This window comes from Mirounga angustirostris, unplaced genomic scaffold (genome assembly GCF_029215605.1).
Source record: "Mirounga angustirostris isolate CCGP_5_RB_7025 unplaced genomic scaffold, mMirAng1.0.hap1 SCAF_16, whole genome shotgun sequence".
NCBI lineage: Eukaryota > Metazoa > Chordata > Mammalia > Carnivora > Phocidae > Mirounga > Mirounga angustirostris.
Genome location: NW_026991724.1, coordinates 56832111 through 56848726, shown reverse-complemented (window position 1 = coordinate 56848726; position 16616 = coordinate 56832111). Strand labels below are relative to the sequence as shown.

General features: G+C 48.1%; 1 protein-coding gene across 7 annotated transcripts; it reads right to left on the bottom strand.

The window, feature by feature from the left end:
* Positions 1 to 1222: 1222 nt before the first annotated feature.
* On the bottom strand, positions 1223 to 10026 carry LOC123841717 (leukocyte immunoglobulin-like receptor subfamily A member 6). Of its 7 annotated transcripts, none has more exons than XM_064581978.1 (13): positions 9927 to 10026; positions 9735 to 9770; positions 9269 to 9553; positions 8821 to 9123; positions 8301 to 8597; positions 7794 to 8096; positions 7348 to 7485; positions 6542 to 6658; positions 6169 to 6211; positions 6052 to 6089; positions 5816 to 5871; positions 5014 to 5055; positions 1223 to 4817 (listed from the first exon to the last, which is right to left on the bottom strand). In XM_064581978.1, exons 1-13 carry the CDS (start codon positions 9958 to 9960, stop codon positions 4668 to 4670), a joined length of 1842 nt encoding a protein of 613 aa, XP_064438048.1. In that variant the 5' UTR covers positions 9961 to 10026; the 3' UTR covers positions 1223 to 4667. The 7 variants fall into 7 exon arrangements, with proteins under 7 accessions (XP_064438048.1, XP_064438050.1, XP_064438051.1 ...); XM_064581976.1 differs by having other exon boundaries at positions 1224 to 4817; positions 5014 to 5058; XM_064581979.1 differs by having other exon boundaries at positions 1224 to 4817; positions 5816 to 5868.
* Between the last annotated feature and the right edge of the window lie 6590 nt (positions 10027 to 16616).

The following is a 16616-nucleotide window of genomic DNA, read 5'->3' as shown; positions in this document are numbered from 1 at the left end:
GGGCAGGAGGGGCCAGTTCCTGCTCTCACCTGTCACCACCAGGGCCAGGAGGTCACTCCGCTGTGACCAGCTCTTCCCTCTCTGATATGCACACCGGTATCGCCCTGAACTGTGTGAGCTCATGGATGCAAAGGAGAAACTGACCCTATCGCTGGAATCCTCTGAGGTCTTCATGGACAAGGATTCATAGACCCTCTCTTTATACAGATAGTAGACATCAGCCCGCAGAGACGCCTGACACCAGATGGTCACAGGGCTCCCCTTGGTGACCATGGGGCCAGGATCAGCCCAGATGGAGGGTTTGGGGAGGGTCCCTGGAAAGGAATCAGATGGAGACTTGCAAGGGTGCCCTTCTCTCCTCATTTTCCCACCTGTCACCCCCAAGGCCCCTCCCACACTGGTCACCATCAGCCCTGACCCTCTGTGACCCCCAAATGCCCAGGGGGTTGTTGGGCAGAAGTAGGATTTCTGGGGAGGACTCACCCACCTGTGCCCAGTCCCACAGGGTCTGACACACCATGAAAGTGTCTTAGGTACAATACATATAACAACTTCAATGTAAAGGGGTGAGGACACAGTCATTTATATGTTTATAAGGTTCCCACATTTCATTGAAGAGGTAAAATACTAATTCTAACTTGACTGTTAGGTATGTATATGATAATATCTAGACAGCCACTTAAACAGCAACCAAAAGGTATAGTTAAAACTGCAATAAGGACATTAAATCGTAATACGAAACATATTTCTTAAAGCCAAGAAAAGGAGGAAAACGGAAATAGAAGAGCGAACAAAAGAGCAGACAAACAAAAATAAAATAATGAATCTAATAATCTTATCAGTAGTTACATTATATGTAAATGGTGTAAACACTTTATTTTTTTTAAGATTTTATTTATTTATTTGTCAGAGAGAGAGATTGACAGGACCTGGTGGCAAAGGCCCATGGGAGTGATTATGTAATGGGTAGGGACTTTCTGTTGTGGTAATAAGAATGTTCTAGAAATGGGGGCGCCTGGGTGGCTCAGTCGTTAAGCGTCTGCCTTCGGCTCAGGTCATGATCCCGGGGTCCTGGGATCGAGCCCCATATCGGGCTCCCTGCTCGGCAGGAAGCCTGCTTCTCCCTCTCCCACTCCCCCTGCTTGTGTTCCCTCTCTCGCTGTGTCTCTCTCTGTCAAATAAGTAAATAACATCTTTAAAAAAAAAAAAAAGAATGTTCTAGAAATGGATAGTGATGATGATTGTCTAACATGGTACATGTACTTCATGCTGCTGAATTATATACATCTGCAATGGTTAAAACGGTAAATTTTATGTAATGTATATTCAACCACATTAAAAAAAGTAGAACAAAAAACGTGCTATACAAACACTAATCAAAAGAAAATTTAAGTCATTGAATTAGCTTCCAAGTCCTGCTGTCACAAATGACCACAAACTTGGTGTCTTAAAACACACAAATTTATTATCTTACAGTTCTGGATGTCAGAAGTACAAATACAATCTCATGGGTGTAAAGTCAAGGAATAGGAGACATTCACTTGCTTCATCTTCATTCAAACCAGAATTCTGAATGCAATTGACTTCTAAATATTGACCATGTATCCCATAAATTTGGAAAACTCCTTTTTATTTGGGGTAATACATATTTATACTATTTTTTTATTTTCTATGCACACAACTGTGTAATCTCAGAGCAATACAAGTATTATTCTTATCCATTTCCATGCTTATTGTTTTGTTTTGCTTCTTTTAATTGGTTGGTACTTCCAATTAAATGAGCTGAATGCTGCGCTGAATACAAGCGGTCATAAGAAACATACTTGGATCGTCCCCATCACAGAGAAAAGGACTTCAAGTTCTCACCTTCAAAGATGATGTCCAGGTGCTGATTGATAACCATGCTTTCATAAATTGTAAGAAACACCTTTTTATTTTGGACGAGTTTTTGTTTTCATTATGAATTGTTGGTGTGTTTTATCAAAAGCTTTGTGTGCATCTGTTGAGATTATTTCTTAATTTTTAAATTTTTTTAAAAAAATTTTATTATTATGTTCAATTAGCCAACATATAGCACATCATTTTTAGATTTTTAATTAAATTATAGTTAACATATGATATGAGTTCCAGGTGTCCAACATAGTGAGTTAACAATTATATACATTATGCAACGCTCACTATAAGAAATGCAATTATCATGTGTCACACAAAAAATTATTACAATATTACTGATTATATTCCCTAAACTGTATTTTTCATCCCCAGGGCTTGTTTATTATGTAACTGGAAGTTTGTAACTCTTAATCCCCTTCACCTGTTTCAACCATCTTCCCATCCCCCTCTCCTCTGGTTTGTGAGATGGTTTTTTTTACAAATTCTGTTAATGTATCAGATTACATTGACTGAGTTTTAAAATTTTAAGCTACTCTGTTCCTCCCCTCCCCCCCAAAATCCAGTGTGGTCATGATGTGGAGTCTTTTTTAACTATTGCTGAATCTTATTTGTGAACATTCTGTTTAGAGATTTACATCGAAATTTATGTGAGACGTCTTTATGTGCCTTTTTCATTCTGTAATGACCTTGCCAGGTTTTGGTGTCAATAGTTTCCTGGCCTAATCCAATATTGCTCCTTCCCTTTTTATTCTCAGGAAGGTTTGTGTGATTTTGGTGTGTGTATATGCTTGTGTGTGTTTCCTAAGGGCATAAGTGTTTGGAGGAAATTCCCAATGAAGCCTCCTCAACAGACACATTTCTTTATTACAGAATGATTATACCATGGCCTTAGCTCACACTTCCATCCCATAACATAGTTGCCTTTCTTGCATGTGTTGAGAACATTTAGATCTACTCTCTTTGCAACATTCAAGAATATGATACAATGTGATGAGCTGTGGTCATCATGCTGTACATCAGATCCCCAGAACTCGTGGTCTTATAACTAAGAAGTTGTTTATCTTCTAGCTATAATCTTGACCAACACCTCCCCATTTCCACACCCCAGCCCTGGAAGCCACACAGTCTGCTCTCCGTTTCTCTCAGTTTCCACATACTTCATTTGGGGGGTGGGTTTTTTAAAAAATTTGATTATCCAACATATAGTACATCACTAGTTTCTGCTGTAGTGTTCAGTGATTCATTAGTTACAATAACACCCAGTGCTCATCACATCACTTGCCCTCCTTAATGCCCATCACACAGTTACCCCATCTCCCCACCCCCTCCCTTCTGTAACCCTCAGTTTGTTTCCCGGTATCCGGAGTCTCTCATGGTTTTTCTCCCTCTCTGATTTCTTCCCATTCGGTTTTCCCTCCCTTCCCTTCTGGTCCTCTGTGCTATTGCTTATGTTCCACATATGAGTGAAACCATACGATAATTGTCTTTCCCTGCTTGACTTATTTCACTTAGCATCATCCCCTCCAGTCCCATCCATGTTGATGTAAAAGTTGGGTATTCATCCTTTCTGATGGCTGAGGAATATTCCATTGTGTATATGGACCACATCTTCTTTATCCATTCATCTGTTGAAGGGCATCTCAGCTCTTTCCACAGCTGGGCTATTGCAGACATTGCTATGAACATTGGGGTGCATGTGCCCCTTCTTTTAACTACATCTGTGTCTTTGGGGTAAATACCCAGTAGTGCAATTGCTGGCTCATAGGTTTTTGATCACACAGTCAATGCATTTAATGTATACATAGGGTGATACATATTTTCTACTTCTTCATCATTTTGTAACTTGTATTTTTGAGGATTTTGTCAGTTACTTATGTATCTGCTTAAAATGATTCATAATGTTCTATTATTGATTTAAATTGTGTAGGATGGGATGCTGTCCTGATAATGGTGATGTGTACCTTCTCTCTCTCTCACCTGGCTATTGTGGCTAGGATTTATAACCGTTGTTTACAAAAATGAACACTTTGGCTTTATTGATTTTTCTCTATTTTTTGTTTGTCCTCTCTAGTAGCTATTCTTGTCATTATTATTTTCCTCCTACCTTCATTTGGAATAATTTGCTATTCTTTTTCTTTCTTCCTTCCTTTTTAAAAAAGATTTTATTCATTTATTTGACAGAGAGCGAGCGAGAGAGCGAGAGAGGGAACACAAGCAGGGGGAGTGGGAGAGGGAGATGCAGGCTTCCTGCTGAGCAGGGAGCCCAATGTGGGGCTAGATCCCAGGACCCTGGGATCATGACATGAGCTGCCTAATGACTGAGCCATCCAGGCACCCCTACTATTCTTTTTCTATAGTCTCGATATAATAGGTTATATCATTAATTATTTTAGGCTGTTTTCTGTTCTAATATATTAGTTCTTGGTTCTTAATTTTCCCATTTCATAGATTTGATGTATAACATTTATATTACCCTTGTATATGTATCTGATGTATATATGTATAAACATTTTCTCATTTTCATTTTGGTTTTCTCATTTCATTCCTGAATTATTGAGAAGTCCATTGCTTTGATTTCCAAAGTGTAGGGATATTACTATCTTTGATGGCAGAATCAGGCGACTCCCGGAGGGTCCCGGGAGTTCCTACTGGTCTGCGTGAGGAGTCCAGGTTGGCTGGGGTCATTAGGTGGCACCCACTGTGGGCAGCTCCTGTGCCTTCCAGGGTCTTTGTGGTCCCCTTCCCTGGAGTGTGGGGTCTGGGTCCTTCCTGGGCTAGTGGATGGCCAGAGCAGCATACATGCTGGGCTCTGCTGGGAGCTCCCCTGATGGGGAGGGAGGGGATGCACTTGTCTCTCGTCGGAGGGTCAAGCGGTTCAGCTGGGCGTAGGTCACGTCCTGGGGGACGCCAGATGCAGCAGTGTCCTGTGGGGGAGAGAAAGAGGGGAGGTGCATGGTTGGGGTGGGGGGAGCCTGGGGACTCAGAGAAGAAGGGACCCACCTGACAGTCTGTCTGCCTGTCTTCCTCTGCTTGTCTGTCCTCCGAGTCCAGCAATCCCCCCAACACAGGGGAAGGAGAAGGGGCCAGTCCCTGCCTGAGTCTTGATCTTGAGTGGCTCACCTGGGCATATGTCAATCCCTGGGGGTCTTCATCCTGTGTGTTCTGCTGCAGACAGACAGTGAGGGGGAGGTTTGTCTCCTTGATTCCAATCGACCGCCTCAGACCCTTTTCCACACTGTTGCCAGAGTGATGCTTTCAAACTTTCAGGCAGATTAGGTCACTTTCCTGGTGGACTCTCCAGGGGCTTCCTGAGCCTTGGGACATGCAATGCTTTCTATGGCTCTGATTCTGTTCCTGACACTGTTTCTTGCTCATTTGGTTCCAACCACATAGCCTCTGTTCCTTCAAAACATGCTGCTGCCTCAGGACCTTTGCACCTGCTACCCCCTTCTCTTGTTTTATTTTCCTTGGCCACACTTTGCACTCGAGGGTGCGGCCCACCTCCTTGCATATCGTCTGTCACCCACAAGGTGAGCGCATGGAGGGTGGGTCAGATTTGCCCACTGCTGTGCTTGCAGCACTAGGTGGGGCCTGGTAAATGGTGGGCTTCCTGTGCCCATTTACTGGGTGAATGAATGAAGGGGGCCTAAGACCTGTGGGTGATTCATTTCTTCATGCACCCTCTTGAGACCTGGGCATGCACCTCAACAACCAGAAGTCAGACAGCGGTCAGGGAGCCAGACAAGGGGAGCACGGAGGAGGCCCCATGCGGTCACAGCAGGCTGACCCAGAATGCCCAAGGAGGGAGAGGGCATCTGAGGGACACTGCTGAGACTGGGTGGTGTGAGGACAGAGAAGTGTCCATTGGATTAAGTTTGGCACCACGAGGGCCCTGGGGTCTGCACGAGAGTGGGGGTCTCACCCGATGGTCCAGCTCCACCCCCTCCTCAGGTTGAGTGTCTTGCACGGCAGCATCTGCTGGGGAGAATGGGGGGTAACTCTTGGCAAGGTCCCCTGAGCTTCTCAGACAGGGCAGATGTGATCCAGGGGATTCAGCAGTGGGGTGAGGTGCCAAGGTCATGCATGTGGGAATTCGGTCCTCACCCCTTACCCCCAGACCCTCCCAGCCCACCCCCAGGGCAATCCCCTTCCTCTCACAGAGGCTCTCCTCCTGGGTGGCAGCAGCTGGGCTGGAGCTGGGGAGGAGACAGGGTGTTAGGGGGCATAGAGGGGGCGGGTAGGTGGGAGTCTAGGGGGTGTGCGAGTAAGAGTTACCTGTCCTGCAGGCCTCTGTCCTTGGGCTCCGCGTCTGCAGCCCCTGCAGGACATTGCGAATCAGCCTCCCTCTGGGCTGGGAGGTTACGACCACCCCCATGTGATTCCAGGGAAAGGAGCCCTTCACACATATTGTCTGTGTGTCTCTCCATCTCCCGAGATTGAAAAGAGGAAAAACCTTCAATTGGCACGTGGGTCCCACCTGGGTGTTTTCTTTCTAGACTCTCTGACTTGAGATTCTGCAAGTGTCTTTCCACACCAGCCTTTCCTACCTCTCCAGCTTCCCTCTCTGGCCGCTGCCCTGAGCCCACCCTCGGTCGGCCCACAGGACAGCCACCACCCCCTGGGGCCCGTCACCCCCTCCCCTTCTCACCTGGCTTCCTGCCTTCGCCCCGACGCCGGTGTCGGACCAGGAGGAGGACGAGGAGGCCGAGCAGCAGGACGAAGGCCACCGAGACCCCGATGAGGACGTACAGGTACCAGTGGGGACCTTGGGCAGGAGCCACACCATGAACGAGCCAGTGATGCCATTTAACTGAGCACCTACTGTGTGCCAGTCACCTGCTGTGCTCTGTGCATTCACCTCTGACCCTGTCAGCGATCACGCAGCAGGGGATTGCCGCCCCTCCCGCCCACTCCACAGACAGGAAACTGAGGCACAGAGAGGTCATTCACATGTCTCAGGTCGCCCAGCATGGGGGCGGCAGGGCTGGGGCTGGGACCAGGGCTGTGGGCTCCCCGTGCTCTCCTCATGCTGTCCCCTGTGGGGACACCAGCTCGAGGCTCTGGGCTCCTCACATGGGGCACGGCCTGTCCCAGCATCTTCTTCTGGAGCTGAGGGTCCTTCCAGATCCCCTATCACCTAAACGCCCCCAGCCATCGTCCTCCCTCCCCTCCTCCTGCAACGTCACCAGCTGCAGAGGGAAGGCCCCCTGCATAGGTCATGACCTGGGGGCTTCCCCGTGAGTCCTCCTCTCCCACGGTCAGAGCCCTGGTCGGAACTGAGGGGAAATCTACTCTAGGCCACGACTCTCTCCTTTACACTTGGGGACACCGAGGCCCACACAGGAGAGGGGCACGTCCAGGCCAACGCCTGCAGAGGACCCTGAACTGAGGGTGTAACTCAGCCCCTGCTCCCCATGGGCCCTCCCACCACTCCTGACAGAGAGCCTCACTCACCCTCAGAGCCCCTGGAGCCCCGCTGTCCCCCTGGCATCTCTGAGAGACTGGAAGAAAAGCCCCTGGACAGCGGCCCCTGTGACTCACCAGCTGTTGAGCTGGGCCCTGTGGGTGAGGGGCCGGGGTCTGTAGGGGGTCCTGGGGAAAAAGACAAGAGGGGGGCTGGAGCTTCCCCTAGAGACCCTGTCTCTGCTCACACTCTTCTCCCTCATGTGCCCTGTGGCCCCCAAGGTCCCCCTCCTCCGCCTGGAGAATTCTGGTGATGGGGGCGAAGGACGAGGCAGGGGTGGGAGGGCCCTGTTTCCCTCCTGCACTGTGAGCTGTGGACCCCTCTGCTGACGCTCCCTCGGAGCCCCTCACTCCCATCCTAGACCAGAGCCCTCCTGGGCACAGGGTCCTGAAGACAATGTTGGGACACAGAGGGGACAGGATAAGGGGCCTCTCACCTGAGACCAGGAGCTCCAGGGGGTCACTGGGCTGGGACAACAGGTAGGGGGAGGCCCTGGATGAGCCGTAGCACCTGTAGGTCCCCCCGTGGGCTGAGGTCACAGGACTCATGGAGAATTCAGCCTGGTGCTGCCCAGCTCGGCGCTTTGATCTAAGACGCAGGGGGGGATCGGCTGCCCCCTCCTTGGACAGAAGGAAAGTGTCCTCAGAGCTCCATGACTGACACAGCAGGGTCACATTCTCTCCTGAGGTCACCGTGGGTCCCGGCTGCACTGAGAGGGAGGGTGTGTAGGGGAGCTGTCCTAGAGAGAGGAAGGGCAGGTGAGGGGCTGTCCAGCCCTTGCTCTGAACTGAGACTGTCTGTCCTCTGAGTCTCTCCCTTCCCCGTCCCCTGTCTCTCTCCCTCCCTGGGGACCCCACACCCCTGGTCCCACCACCACCACCTGGGCCCCCCTGGCAGGACCTGTGCAGAGTCTGGGGTCCTGACTGACCCCGTCGCATCTCACCTGCGACCAGGATGTCCAGGGGGTCACTGGGGGCCGACCACTCGGAGGAGAGCTTGCGTCCACCATAGCATGCGTACTGGCCCCCGTGGGAGGGTCTCACAGGGCCCAGGTAGAAGTCTGCCCCAGAGAGCCCAGCCTGGGGCTGTCGGCCAAGAAGCTGGGGAGGGTCCCGTGCGCCCTCCTTGGACAGAGCGAATCTGTCGTAGCCGACATCAGAGCGACACTGGAGGGTCAGGTTCTGTCCAGAGGTCACGACAGGGCCCTGCTGGGTCAGGAGGGAGGGCTTCCCCAATGCACCTGGGAGAGACCAGCCGTGGATTGCAGGGGCTGATGCTCCCCAAACCTCCCTTCTCCCATCCTGACCCCGGTCTCACTGTCCATCACCCTCTGTGACTCTGACCTGTGAGCCCCTGTTGTCCCCTCACCCCACCCTCTCATCTGGGGCTCCCCTGGGAGCGGAGCCCCCATAACCTGTCTGGTGCCTCAAAACAGGGATGGGGCAACAATCAGACTCCCTCACCTGAGACCAGCAGCTCCAGGGGGTCACTGGGGTACGACCACACCTGAGGGTTGTTGTTGTAATAACCATAGCATCTGAACGTCGACCTGGGGCTGGGGGTCACGGGGCCCACAGGGAACAGGGCCTGGAACCTCCCACTGGGGGCTCGCTGGGAGTCCAGGGTCCAGGAGGGCTGGCGTTCTCCTTCCTCCATCAGAACAAACCTGTCAAATCCGAACCATGAGCCACACTGGAGGGTCACGTTCCCTCCTGAGGTCACGACAGGGCTGGGCAGGGCTGAGAGGCTGGGTTTGCCATGCCATCCTAGGAGAGGAGGAGGGGACGGTGTTAAATGGGGCTCAGATCCCCCACATTATCCCCAGGGCTGGGCTGTGAGAGGGAGACACCTGAGAGCAGACCCCCTTCCTGAGGGCACAGCCTGGGGCTGGGACCCTGAGTGGGCTCGCACCTGTCACCACCAGCTCCAGGGGGTCACTGAGCTCTGACCAGCCAGTGGGACTGTGATAGTTACAGAGATATCGTCCTGCATATACATTTGTCATGTATTTGATGGAGAACTTAGCCTTGTCCTTGGGCTCCAGTGGCTTCTGACTGTCCCAGGTCACCGAGTTTCCCTCTTTTTGCAGGCGGTACTCCTGGGCCTCCAGGCTCCCCTGACACCAGATGGTCACAGGAGTCCCCCGGGGGATCACAGAGCCTGGCTCAGCCCAGATGGTGGGTTTGGGGAGGGTCCCTGGAAGGAAACGGAGGCTGGGACACAAGACCTTCCCCACCCCCAGGTCCCAGCTCTGCCCCAAACCCCCAGACGTCCCCCTCTGTCAGCCCGGAACTGCTGTTCTCCATCCCCTCTGCCTGGTGGGTGACCCCTGTCCCCAGTGAAGAGGTGGGACTGGGACCCCTGGGGACAGACTCACCTGCCTGCGCTCGGGTCCTGGGGCCCACACTCAGCCCTGGAAGAGAGTTCCTGTGAGAGGTTTGCCCCGAATCCTGAGCAGAACCCCTCCTCCCGTGAGCCTCCTGAGTCTGGGGTCTCTGACAGACCAGGGCCTGGCTGTGGGGCGGGTCCCTCCCAGAATAGGGCGTCCCCTCCCCTCCTCAGATCTCACCGAGACAGAGCAGGGCCATCAGGGTGGGGGTCATGGCGTCTCCTCTCTCTGGCTCTAGCAGTGCATAGGGAGGGACCTCGGTGCCCACAGGACGGGCAGACACACAGGATGTGGGCACTTGGAGGCTGGTCCTGTCTGTCACGGGGTTGTCACATCAGCAGCCCCACAGGAAGGGGAACAGCCTAGCTGTCATTTCCCCAGGGCTGAGGTTAGGACAGGCAATGGGCTTTGCAGAGATTTCTGGCTACATCTCAGGTCTCACCTGACCCTTAAACTCTTGTCTTCCTGGCCTGATACCCCCCCTTGTGACCCAAGCTTCAACAGGTATTTATTGAATGTTTGTATTTTGTCTGGCCCAGAAATACAACGCTGGACTAGACCGATTCAAACTAGTTTTCAGAGCTCACATTAGCAAAACAAAAAACTAAAAGCAAAAAAGAAACCCTATTTAAAAAGGACTATATGGTATATTATTTTCCTGTTGTGTTCCTGCCATAGCCAATCACTACATGCTAGTGGGTTAAAGCAGCACAGATTTATTATCTTATCGTTTCAGAGAACTGAATTCCAACATGAACACCCCTGAGTTAAAATCGAGGTGTCCTGGGGCTGTGCTCCTTCTAGAGGCCCCGGGGGCAAATCCATTCCCTTGCCTTCCCAAGCTGCCAGCCCTGCCCGTATGCCTTGCTGCCCCCTTCCATCTCCAGAGCCAGCCTACATCGCTCCAGCTACTCTGGAGTCTCTTCTTCTTTGCCTCTGACCCCCCGGCCCCCTCCTTCACTCATAAGGACCCTTGTGATGACTCATGGCCAAGCATTCTGTCTCCACTAGAGCTCAGGAGCAACCCAGAACTCCTTCACAAAAGGAGAGTAGTTCTCTGCAGAATGGCATAGTGTGGCCCCCAAATCTTTAATATCTGTGTTGCACTTCATCTATATAGTTCCCTGCCAAAGGATGTCGACCTCATCTGCACAGAAGCTCCAAACACCATTGGATCTTTTGGGGCATACGACTCAGGCTTTCTGCAGCCTGGGCCCATTGCAAAGACTTCTCTTGTTCTGGACTCCACTCAAAACCAACAGCCTCTCGAGACACTGAGTAAGTGGGTGGAGGTAGCATGCCCAGGGAGGGGTATGTATTTTGTCTCCACATTCCAAAGCTGGTCCCCCAGGGATTGAGCTACTGTCTCATTAGTAGGAGGATCAGATGGAGCCATGAGTGTTCACCTCGGGTGGGGTATCTCAACAGGCCTCAGGCAACTGGACTCCTAGAAATTTCACCAAGGTGGCAAGAACCTAAAATTTGGGGAGATTTATTACCCACCCTCTTACAAAACACCTAGAATAGTTGCTACTTTCTGTTTCACAGATGCAACCCACACGGTGTGTACTGGACCTGTGTGATGTCCTGTGCAATGGACGGTCACGGTCCCTGCAGCCTGGATAGTACAGGGCTGGAGATGCGTTCAGGGCTGGAGCCAGATGCACGGCTGGAGACTGGAGACTGGAGACATGCTCAGGGCTGGAGACATGCACAGGAGTCAGATGCAGGGCTGGAGACCGATGCAGGGCTGGACACGTGTGCAGGGCTGGACACATGCGCAGGGCTGGAGTCGGACGCAGGGCTGGACACGTGACATGGACCTGAACAAATGTGGACAGGGACAGCATATGGCTGGCCCTGAGAACTAACGGCAGACTGAATCTGAAGGCCTTTATAGACAGACCCACAATAAACCCACCAATCAACAGCTGTGCACCAGGTGTCAGGGGTTACGTGGGTTTCTCTGTGGGTCTTCAGCTGGAGCAGAAGTGGAAATTGGAATCACCTGATACATAAGAACCCACTTCTCCAAGGTCTGTCTCTGTCTTCTGTGCAAACCAACTAGGCAAGTCGAGTGGAGAGTAGAAGACGTCATTGTCTCTGGATCTGAGTTCTTGGTTCTGGTATGAATCTGTGCAATCTCTCTAAGAGCGCAGAATTACTTTTGTTTCACTATTTGGTAGGGAGAGGCATTTCCAGCACCTTCCACGTGGTCTTTCCTTCACTGACTCTCTTACTCCACACGTCAGAAAACCAGTGTCCGCTGTGAGGATGTCTGTTCAGTGTAAGGATTCCAGAACTAGAGAAATAACCACAAGGGTGGGTCCAGGGAACTACTGATTAGTAGTATGCCTCCACTCTCACTGGTCCATTCAGATGTCAGTGGTTTGGGGGTATCCAGAAGTAATTGAATATTTAACAAAACAGTAAGATCAACAATGCACGTTTTAGGAAAAAAAGAAAAAATCCGCGGGAGGCAACAGGTTACTATTTTACCAATAAAGAAGGCAATGACATTGTTTTTAAATGAAGGGAGACAAAATGCTGAAAAGCCTCTGCACAGGGAACGGTGATTCTGTCCATTCTCGACTTCCTACACACTTACCAAAAACTGAATGTGCATGAGGCACAGCTCATAGATCTTCCTCCTCTCTGGAGAAACAGACTCTATTGGAAAGAACTCCTCATCCCCATTTCTCCTACTCAGAAGTTCCTACTCTGTGACTTCCCATTTCAGAGTAGATACCAGATCTGAATCTGCCTCTCTTGGTGTTCCCAATCCTATCTCTCCTGAATTCCCACCCAAGGCTCCCCTTCACCTACAGATCCAACGTAATCTCACCTGGTGTCTAGGACCTTCACGGAAGTGACTAATTGTGCATTTCAAGCTGACTTTATGCTATTTACACATTCAGTGTCTCTCTCTGCCTCATAAATAATTGTCCCTGATAGGGTAGGGGGTGTATTTGAGAATTCGTTATAATGATTCTGTAAACCAGCAAAAGGAGTTAAGCAATAAATTGCCCCATGGAATTCTAAGTCATGTCTTCTCATTGCTAAATCATGAGTGTACCTCACACCATGCTCCAGCACGTAAAGGACAATAAACGAACATTTACTCAGCAAATAACCACATTATTAATGATTGGTTAGTAATTGCTTAATTGATCACCAATGCTTAATTTAAGACTATTTATTAATGAATGGTAAATTTATAATACACCACTGAGAAAATAATTTGAGGGGAATTTTAAAGTGGAATTCAAGGCTCATTCTAAAAGTACAAAATGATATAATAAAAATATGACTCAATTTCCTCCCCTGTAGAGTAAAGCAGAGTGGGGTGGTGAGTTTTGCAATCTCGGTGACTTTCCTGCCTACCTCAGCTGTGTGGAGAAGTCCCAGGGACAGAGCCTGGAAGGCCACGCTGAGCAACAGGATGCATGAGTAGGCGTCCATTACCCTCCCATCCCAGTTGCATTTTGACACTGACATTTTACCAGAAGCAGGACGGCTACTTCCTCATTTGTCAGTCTCTGTAGTCGTTCCAAAGAAGATGTGGACTTCTCCTTTTTCAGAAGACCATTTCTACCTGTCATAAGTGCACAGTTCTGCATTTCAGGCACTGTCCAAATGTGCCATTGAGTGAAGACTGCCCCACGCCTGGTCAGAGCTGGACAGTCAGAAGATTCACGGGTCCTGCCCAGGTCACCACCTCTCCCCACACTTGGGTGGTTTGTGTGCATCTCCAGAGCTCCCTAGCTCATGGAATCCCATCCAGATTAATGAATTTTAAAACAAGTGCGTGAACAGAGACCTTGGGTGCCTTTCCTCACAGCCGTTGGTCATGGCTGGGGTAGTGAGGGGCAATGATCCAGGGCTGAGGGGAAGGGGGAGAGAGAGAAACCAGGCAGAGAAAGAAACCATGATGCATACAGAAGAGCTTTGTCCAAGGGCACCTCACGCTTCAATTCAGGGTGTGCATTTTGCAGTGGAATACCACGCCAGCGACATTGTCCTTATTTTTCCTTATGGGTGATTTTTGCTTTCGTAACTTGGTTAATTTGGCATCCCTCAGGTGTCTCCACAGTAAAGTTTCTATTTGCCCTTTTAAATTAATACTTGATTTGTGGGGAAATACTTCGAGAATGTGTACATGTTGTGTTCCCGCTTAAACTTCCACTCAGCTGATTCTATCAGCCACTGACCATTATGCTGAAGCAAACACCTTCTCTTCCCCCACTAGATTCATTTCTATATGAATAATATTGCTGATGGTATCTCACTGCTTTTAAATGCTTATGCTCCTTGTATTTCTTTGTGCCATAATAAGCAGAGGCATCTAGGCCTTCTGATTTCCCTATGTCTTCATATTGATATCTAAAGTTCTCCCAGCACTATTTTTTCTTCTCTTTACTATTATCCTTCTTTTCATTTAAAAACCTACCCTAAAATTCACTGTATATAAAGATAACTTTCTTGTAAAGAATGAAACTGGATCACTGTCTTAACATCATGCACAAAAAGACACCCCAAATGGATTAAAGACCTTGATGTGAGACCTGAAGCCATAAAAATCCTAGAAGAGAACACAGGCAGCAATTACTCTGAAATTGGCCATAGCAACATTTTTCTAGATGTGTCTCCTCTGGCAAGAGAAACAAAAGCAAAATTAAACTATTGGGACTACATCAAAACAAAAACTCAGCAAACGAAGCCATCAAAAAATAAAAAGGCAACCTATGGAATGGGAGAAGATATTTGCAAATGTCATATCTGATAAAGGGGTTAATACTCAAAATATATAAAGAACTTATACAACTCAACACCAAAAAAACACAATTAATCCAATTAAAATGGGCAGAAGGCCTGAAGAGATATTTTTCAAAGAAGAAATCCAGATAGTCAACAGATACATGAATAGATGCTCAACATCACTCATCATTAGGGAAATGCAAATCAAAACCACAATGAGGTATCACTTTACACCTGCCAGGATGGCTAGAATCAAAAAGAGAAGAAACAACAAGTATTTTCGAGGATGTGGAGAAAAAAGAACCCTGATGCACTGTTGGTGGGAATGCAAGCTGGTGCAGCCACTGTGGAAAACAGTATGGAAGTTCCTCAAAAAGTTAAAATAGAAATACCATATGATCCAATAATTCCACTACTGGATATTTATCCAAAGAAAACAAAAACACTAATTTGAAGAGACATATTCATCCCTGGGTGTTCAGTTGGGTAAGTGGCCGACTTTATTTGGGCTCAGGTCATGATCTTGGGGTTGTGAGATCGAGCCTTGAGTTGGGCTCCGAGCTCAGTGGGGTGTCTGCATGAGATTCTCTCTCCCTCCCCTTCTGCCCCCTCCCCCCACTTGCTTGCGCTCTCTCTCTTTCTCTAAAATAAATAAAATAAATATTTTTAGAAAGACATATTCACCCCTATGTTTACTGCAGCATTATTTACAATAGCCAAGATATGGAAGCAACCCAAGTGTGGATAAGGAAGATATGATGTACACATACATATACACATAATGGAATAGTACTCAGCCTTAAAAAAAGGATGAGACCTTGCCATTTGTGACAACATGGGTAGACCTAATAGGTATTACACTGAGTAAAATAAGTCAGATGGAGAAAGACAAATATCATATGATTTCACTTATATGCATAATCTAAAAAACAAAACAAATGAATAAACAAACAAAAAGCAGAATCAGATCTATGAATACAGAGAACAAACTGGTGGTTGCCAGAGGAGAGAAGATTGGAAGGGGATGTGCAAAAGGAGTTGAAAGGGGGCCCGAAATACAGGTTTCCAGCTAAGAAAGGAATAAGTCATGAGAATAAAAGGCACAGCCCAGGGAATATGGTCAATGATACTGTGATGTGATGGCATCCTGTGGTGACGGATGGTAGCTACACGTGTGGTGAGCACAGCTTAAGGTGAAGAGAAGTTAAATCACTATGTTGTGCACCTGACGCTGATGTAACGTTATGTGTCAACTATACTCCACTTAAAAATAGAAACTAACTTTCTCTTGTCCTGTGCAGTGGTAAATGGCTCCACGTTGAGACGAACCTGAGTTTATTTAACCCAATTTCCCAATATTTCACAAGTACAAACAATACATCAATCAGTAGCCTTGGGATATATCTTTTCATATTTTTGGTGGGCATTTCCTGGGGCAAAAGCATAATTTACATATGTTGTTTGGTAAATAATGACAGTTTCCCCTAAATGTGAACTGTCCAATTTTTTTTTTTACACAAAAAAGCAATCCCTTCATTTTAAGGAAATTGATATTTCCCAAAGGTACAGGATTTTGAGGGTCTGGGTGGCTATGTATTTTGATAAATACTAGAATGAGACTGGAAATTTTCATTTACTATCTAAAACACAACAGTACCTTTGACACATACCAGCTTTCCATGTGTCCATGTTTCAATCTTGCATTCCTACCAACAATGAAAGCATTTCTGTTTATTCTCAGATTTGTAAAAGCAAGTTAGCAAGTTTCCAATTTTTGCTAAGTAGAAAAGATAACATTTCAGTTTAGTTTAAATTTGCTTTTCTTTTTATAGAAGTAAATCTGATTTTGTATTCTGCTACATTACTAAATTGCTGTATGATTCTAGTAAATTGGGGGTGGAGTCTTTTGGGTTTTCCACATAAAGTATCATGTCATGTGTGAAGAGAGAGAGTTTGACTTCTTTGCCAGTTTGAATAACTTATATTTCTTTTTGTTGTCTGATTGCTGTTTCTAGGACTTCTAGTACTATGTTGAACAATAGTGCTGAGAGTGGGCATCCTTGTCGTTTTCCTGATCTTAAGGGAAAAGCTCTCAGCTTTTCCCCATTGAGA

Coding starts and splice junctions, on each gene's coding strand:
- LOC123841717 (XM_064581976.1), bottom strand. CDS start 9,960: ATGACCCCCACCCTGATGGCCCTGCTCTGTCTCG. Junction 9,554..9,734: donor CAGGACCCGAGCGCAGGCAG/GTGAGTCTGTCC, acceptor GTTTCCTTCCAG/GGACCCTCCCCAAACCCACC. Junction 4,818..5,013: donor AGGGATTGACATATGCCCAG/GTGAGCCACTCA, acceptor TCTCCCCCACAG/GACACTGCTGCATCTGGCGT.